Source organism: Raphanus sativus, chromosome 6 (genome assembly GCF_000801105.2).
Source record: "Raphanus sativus cultivar WK10039 chromosome 6, ASM80110v3, whole genome shotgun sequence".
In the NCBI taxonomy this organism is placed as follows: Eukaryota; Viridiplantae; Streptophyta; class Magnoliopsida; order Brassicales; family Brassicaceae; genus Raphanus; species Raphanus sativus.
Window position 1 is genome coordinate 4845826 of NC_079516.1, and position 7911 is coordinate 4853736.

The window sequence follows — 7911 nt, forward strand, 5'->3', positions numbered from 1 at the left end:
ACATAATTAATAAAAAATGATATAATAATGATAATTTTGAAAAAGTATAGCTAAACAATATTTATAAAATTTGTAAATATATAAGAAATTAATGATTTTAGTTTTACTTTTTTATAAATTTTTAAAAATTCTATAAAATTTCGAAAATTTAAAGTAATAAAATTGTATAGTTATAAAAATATAATTAAATAAGATTTCGAAATTAGTAGTGTTCATATTTGAATATTTTATTTTAATGAGGATCTATGAATTATTACCATATTCTAAAAAATTTACCAAAAATATAAATTAACATAAATGTAATATATGAGTTATTACTATATTCTAAAAAAATTACCAAAAATATAAATTTACATTAAATATAGTTGTCCATGTCATATTTTTTATATGCCATATCATCAAATTTAGTAGACATGTCATATTTTTTTTTGCGAAACTGATTTTGAAGAGGACATGTGGCAAAATTACTTCGCAAATATAGTCTAGGGGTTTAGTTGAGAAGTTATATAAGTATACGGATATTTTAACCAGCGTTTTTCTCGGCAAAATTTTATAAAAATGCCTCGTGGATCACGAAATTGTAGATTATTATTTCTTCGTATACTCATTGATTAATTGCCTATATGCGGATATGTTTAATAATACCATGAGGTGTCGATATAAATACACGTAGAGTTCAATTCAACTAATCATAGCACCGATCACAATATACTATACTTTTAAAGGTCATCTCTCTTTTCCTCTATATTCCTAGAATTTCATTTATAGTTCATTTTTTTTGAGAAAGGGCATTCATTGATAGTTCTAAATAACACTTTGCTTTTGTTATTTTAGGTAATTTGTAAGATTGATCTAACAGCAAACAAAGATGGCCCAAAAGGTGGATGCACAAGGAGGGAAAGGAGGAAACCAATGGGACGATGGATCCGAACACGATGCAGTGACCAAGATTCAGGTCGGAGCAGGTGGAATCGGCATTCAATACGTTAAGTTCGATTATGTCAAGAACGGACAAACCGAAGAGGCCCCTCTTCGCGGTATCAAAGGCCGTAGTATTCCAGCTGTTCCTGTATATGCACTTTCCTTGCTTATGTTGCTTAAATTGTCTAAAAGTTAATTGCGAAATTGACTTGAATTAAAACAATATCAAAATTATATATTTTCAATGTTAGTAGATAGACGTAACTTATGTCAAATTTTCTTTTATTTTAACTTTGTTCTATATTTTTCTTTTCGAAGTTTTTGACTTTTTGATCTCGATTTATGCAGTTTGTGATTAACCATCCTGAGGAGCATCTAGTTTCTGTAGAAGGTTGGTATAATCCTGACGGTCTCATTCAAGGGCTTAAGTTCAACTCCAACAAGAAGTCTTCTGATGTTATTGGATACAACGATGGTACTTCATTCACTCTCCAAGTTCAAGACAAGAAGATCGTTGGTTTTCATGGGTTTGCCGGAGACTATGTCCATTCTCTTGGAGCTTACTTTGCTCCGTTGACTAGTTCCACCTCGTTGACCCCTGCCAAGAAGCTACCGGCACTTGGTAGTGATGAAGGGACTGCATGGGACGATGGTGCTCACCATGGTGTTAAAAAGGTGTATGTAGGTCAAGGCCATGATGGTGTATCAGCGGTTAAGTTTGAATATGTCAATGGTTCTGAAGTGGTTGTTGGAGATGAACGTGGAAAGCCTACTCTGCTCGGATTCGAAGAGGTAATTTAAATATTGCTTGTTTTAAATCGCTCTATCTTAGAACCAAGTAGCCGTGATTTATGATCTTTATCAGAAGTGGGCTAAATGATTAGGGATCTGTGCAATAGCACAAGAGTCTATGACCATTTTTCGGAAAAAAATTACACATGGCTATACTTTGAAAAGATAAATACCATACAATTAAGCCTTAATTTTAACAAATAAATAAACGTCCCAAAATTTTTTTGAATAATCCCTAATAAAGATTGAAAAGATGATCCATATGTTCTTTGTATATATATATATATATATATACTAGGTATTTTCCTGCACCATGTGCAGTAAGAAATTTTTCAAAATTTAATTTATATTTAAAAATAAGGTATATTAAATGTTATAGATTTTTTTACCAATATTTAAATATAGATTTAATTTAGTTAAATATTAAAGTAAGATAAAATGATTTTCTTAATTTAAAATTATATTGAAGAATATATACTTATACATTTAAATTATAATCTTAGATAGTATTTTCTATCTATTTATATTGTTTAAATATATTAATCAATTTGTATAAAACTAATAAAATGATATAAAATTGTATAATTATCAAAAATTTAAACTAAACAATATTTATAAAAATTGTAAATATATAAGAAACTAATGATTTTACGATTAAAAATCTAATTTTTTAAGAAAATTGTAGCAATTTTTGAAAGATTTAGTAATACAAATTGTTTAATTATAGAAAATAAAATAAAATAATATTTCGAAATTTGTAATGTTATAAATGAATGTATTTATTTTATAGATAATGTATGAGATATTACCATATTTAAAAAGGTTTACCAAAAATAAATATCAATATTAAATGTAATGTATGAGTTATTACCATATTCTAAAAAATTTACCAAAAATATAAATAACCATTAAATGAAATAATCCATGTCATATTTTTCCGGAAGCTATGTCATCAATTTTAGTAGACATGTCATATTTATTTTGTGAAACTGATTGTAAAGAAGACATGTGGCAAAATCACTTCTCAAATATATTCTAGGGGATTGATTTTTGTATGTGGATTCCATTGCAGTTCGAACTTGACTATCCAAATGAATACATCACGGTTGTTCATGGCACAGTCGATAAAATCTTTGGGAGTGACTCTGCCGTCATCACCATGCTAAAGTTCGAGACTAATAAACGAACATCCAATCCCTTTGGTCTTGAAGCTGGCGAACCTTTCAAAGTCAAAGAGGAAGGCCACAAGATCGTTGGGTTTCATGGAAAAGCCAATGAGCTGCTTCATCAAATTGGAGTCCATGTCCTCCCAATCTTCCCAGTCGCCAACTGATGATCATATGACATCTTTCTCTTTGATTCAATCTAATAAGTTATCATATCTGTCTTTTTATGTTCTAAGTCTGTCATCGGAAGTCCTTTCTATGTTTATGTCTCTGGTGATCTTTGAATAAGTTCTTTTACTTTTCCTGTTTCTGTTTGAAGCTGCTAAAGTTTTATATAAGTAATATCTCTTTGTGAATGTGATTTCTTTCCTGTCAATATGGGTTATGTGGTCAAGTTTAGTTAAACTAAATTGTTCCAGAATTATTAATATAATGGGAGAGAACACACGAATTTACAAAATGTATAGAGCTCTCAGCTCTAAAGCGGCTTCAACCTAAGAAAAGAAAAAAGAAAAAAAAAGGGCTAACAACGGATCGAATTATATAGGCCAGCAGACTTAAGTAGATCTATTAATGGGCTTATCGGTTTGTCAACGAAATTGGTTTTAAGCATTGTTAGAGAATTCGGTAGGCGCTAATCTGACGGGCCTAATGAGTTATCAGAAAATCTAAAGTTAATTAGAGAATATTTAGAATCTAATTTTTAATAGTTTATTTTATTTAATATTTAAAATTAAATACATGTAATATGATAATTTATATATACTGAAATTTATATTAGTACTAACTGATAACCAGCACCCTACACAGAGTAAAAAAAAACTTAAAGATATTTTAATTTTGAATATATAAATATTAAAAAGGTAAAAAATTTAGACGTAAATATTACATATTAATCATGTTAAGGGATTCAACGAAATTGTAGATATGTAAATAAAGTAAACTTCAAAGTTTTTTCAAACTTGTATTATTTATTTTGTGTAATTGTAGTATAGTATACACATATCATTTAATTACAAATATTCAAACTCATAAATGAAAATGGCTTCATAAACAAAAATACTATAAAGACATACAATTTCATATAACCACCCATCTGAGATTTTAAAATATTTATATCATACATAAAAATGTGAACCAACATTATGTTTTGTTGCCTTTTTGAAGCCAAGAGATGATTTGTATAAAAAGTCAAACAAGAAATCTATATTATTATTTAAGAAGTTATTTTCCTTATTTGTTACATTCTCCATAATTTTAGATAATTTTGTTTATTTGTTATGTTATTTTTTATTTATCATATTTTGTTAATTTTTATAAACTTATTTATCATATGTTATATGATTTTAGGTTGAGTCATTAGTTTTAATAAATAATTTATTAAATTATTAGTCTTTAAAAAAATTATTGATTAAATATTTAAGAGCACTTTCAGCATATTGAGGATAATTAATAATGAATATAATCAAATTTTCGCAATTATTTTATAACTATGTTCATCTTATGTTTACTTTAGTAATGTTATATGGAACAAAATTTTTTACAGGAAGCTTTTTTCTCTTTTATGACATGGAAGAGTTATATAATATTATAGGTTTCATAGCATCAGCTTACCAATCAAAAACTATGAATTCAAATAATACAAGATTTACTTGAATGCTAAATTTTAATGATAAATTTAGTATAATCTGATGCTGTTATAATTAAAAATATATAGCTTTACTTAAATGATAAATTTATTACTTTTAATTTATAAGATTTTAGTTAAATAGAAGTATGTTTTTAATTATTATAGATTTTGTTAGTAGTTGTTACTACTATGAAAGAGAAGTACCAAAAAATTATTGTACAAAACACATGTTGGACCATCTTCATTAATTATTTAATATGACTTATTTGATTATTTACATTAACCAATCAAATATATATTATTTTAAAAATATCTTAATAATTAATAAAGATATTAAAAATTAATTTAAATATAAGAAAATCTGTTGAGAAAAAATCTAATAAGATCTTACCAAAAATTAAATAATTTTATAAAATAAGTATTTCTTAATTTCGTGATTAAATATAATTATAAATTAATTTTAACTAAAATAAAATTATACGCGGTATTTTATTAATTTTTTAATAATAATCTATAATATATTAAATAAATTTTTATATGAAATAAATGTAAAAAAATATATTAAATTAGTAAAGTAACCTATTTTATTTTTAAGACTGGTTTCATTTAAATAAATATCACTCACTGTTAAAATGGATTAAAATGTTTAAATCATTAATGTTTTAATACATAAAAAAAAGAAATTGTTAACATATATTTTTGTAACTCACAAGAATATATTATCTAAAAACAATTATATATTACTATTTTATTTATTTTGAAACTCCCAACAATATATCATCTAAAAATAATTATCTACAAAACATAAATTATATAACTAACCTTTAATTCATTTATTATTTAAAATATACTATTCGAAAACATTTGAAATTTTAATATTTATTAAAAATATTAGTAAAATAAATTATATTAATAAATTTATTGTTTATTTACAGTTATAACAAAAACTTGTTAAAAAATATGAAAACTGAAATTTCCAATATTTTTAATAAAAAATGCATTAATTTAGTAAAAAATAAATTCAAAAATCATATAATCTTCCAAACTCAAAAATAGTTGTCTAATTTTTAAAATTTCTACTGAGTAAATATATAATTTTAAAAATAAATCTTCCAAACCCATAATAATAAATTTGAAATTTTACAAAAGATAAAACAATAGGTCCTAATATATAATTTTTGAAATGAAACACGAAAAAATAAAATATTTTTTAAAAAATTATAATAATTTAATATTTTTAAATCCTAATTTAATTAAAATTCAGAAAACTTGATATTAACTTAATACTATAACATCAAAAAACATCAGACATCGATAGAATTTACTAAAATGATATTATAGATGTTTTTATGCATAAAATTTATTAAATAATAGGGCATGACTACTGAAATAGAATAATATATTTAATTATAAAATCATGAAATATATTAAAATGGTAAATGCTAAAGTATACTATTTAAATAAAATATGAAAACATAAATATTCTAAACAGTATCATTCTATAGCATAACAAATTTTTTTTAAAAATGTACTGTTGTTACAAAAAAAAATTAAAAATGTATTGTATACAAACTGTCAAAATTAGAAAAAAAACATATTTTGTAATTCTCTATTTAATTATTTCAAATTATGAACTTATTGTACTGAATTCAAAAATATAATAGTATGTATAATTAATAACAAAGTTTAATGCATACAAAAATTATTATATATTAATTATGTTGAATAAGAAACTTAAAACAATAAGATCGCAGAGTCATACAATATACTCCCTCTGTTTTTTAAAGATCCATGTTCTAGGAAAAAAAATTGTTTTAAAAAGATATATTTTTTACTTTTTCAATGTATTATTTAATGAAAATCTGTTAACTTCAAGAAAATTAATTGTGTTTATTGGATTTTTATTGGTTAAAGATTATGGAAAATTGTTATTCACAAAAATTAATGCATTTTTAATGTGATTTCTTAATATATGTGAAAAGTCTAGAATATGTATCTTTAAAAAACAGAGGGAGTATAACACTAAAAATGCAAATCATATCTTTAAAATGTTTAGTTATATATTTATAAATGAAAAATCTATCCGCACGGATATGCGGATCAAACTCTAATTTATTATTAAATTGCTGCAATGTTTCATAATCAACCAATCACAAATATCCCGCAAAATGCAACAATTTTCAAACGTTATACCAGTTATACAAAACACTAAATAAAGTTTGAAACTACAACCATCCGCATCCACAAACTTTGCCAACTGCAAACATAACCGATGCGTTTGAATCAGACATGCCATTAATATGCGCACAAAATATGGATCATCATCTAGTAAATGCTAAATGAAAAAAAAAACAGAAAATCCAAAATCACTTCTCCCACATCGGTAAGGAGAGTACATGTGACAAGTCTGATTGCCTATAAATACAACTATTTCTTCTTTACATCAGATTGCAATGTGGACTAGGCTTTTTATAAAGCCAAAAACATGTCCAAAGTTAAAACTTAATCAGGTAAAAATTTGAAACTTATTCGATTAATTGACTTAGGCGGTCATTTATTCGGTAACCATTAGTTAACTCGATATGGTCAAAATCACTAAGTTATTCTAATGCCAAGCATCTAACCGGCCGATCATACGGTTAGGCGCATGCGTTTTCGAAGAGAGGGTTTTAAGTGTTTAAAATGATATAGTTGTTTTATATCGAAAGATGATTAAAAAAATTGAAAACAAGATGATAATTGTTTTGATTGGTGAAAAGTACAAGTTTCCTATATTTTGACTAACAAACCAAAATGTTAATGGGTTTTTAATTACCTCTAGCCCAATTTTTAAGAAAAATATATATGTTCAATCGACCTGTATCTTAAATAAACCCGGGTAGGTAGCACTAAACGTCAACGAGTTTATGGTCGGCGTACACGTCAAAGTTAACGTATGAGGATAGCTCACAGGAGTATTGGATTAGTAAATCCATTTCTATATCCCCAATTTGAATAAAGACCGATTCACGAGATATCTAGGCATGTACTATAACTTCTGCGCTGTCAGTTATGAATAATTTGATACTTAAATTGGTAAATTATAACATAAGCATTTATTACAAATAATAACACTACTGGATCTTATTTAAATAAAGTTGTATTTTAAAAACGAAAACTTCATTGTTTTTTTACAAAAAAAAAAATTCATTGGCAAAACAAAAGAAAAACTCTCAATTTTATTGCATATAAAATCAGCGAGTGGAGTTTTTTGTACTTCAAAACCAGATCGCTGACAGCAATTTTACGGGCTAAAATTCAACTCATTTAATATTTTACAGACTCGTGGATCACGAGATATTATAATAAAAAATATCTACATTTATTACGTAGCTGATGATGGCCTAGATCCTTCAGGACATC

The 7911-nt window shown here is 25.3% G+C and overlaps 1 protein-coding gene across 1 annotated transcript; it reads left to right on the forward strand.

The window, feature by feature from the left end:
- Positions 1–572: 572 nt before the first annotated feature.
- Positions 573–3240, forward strand: LOC108812652 (PYK10-binding protein 2). Its single transcript, XM_018584976.2, has 4 exons — positions 573–725; positions 835–1069; positions 1270–1713; positions 2786–3240. Exons 2-4 carry the CDS (start codon positions 869–871, stop codon positions 3044–3046), a joined length of 906 nt encoding a protein of 301 aa, XP_018440478.1. The 5' UTR covers positions 573–725; positions 835–868; the 3' UTR covers positions 3047–3240.
- The last annotated feature ends 4671 nt before the right edge of the window (positions 3241–7911 follow it).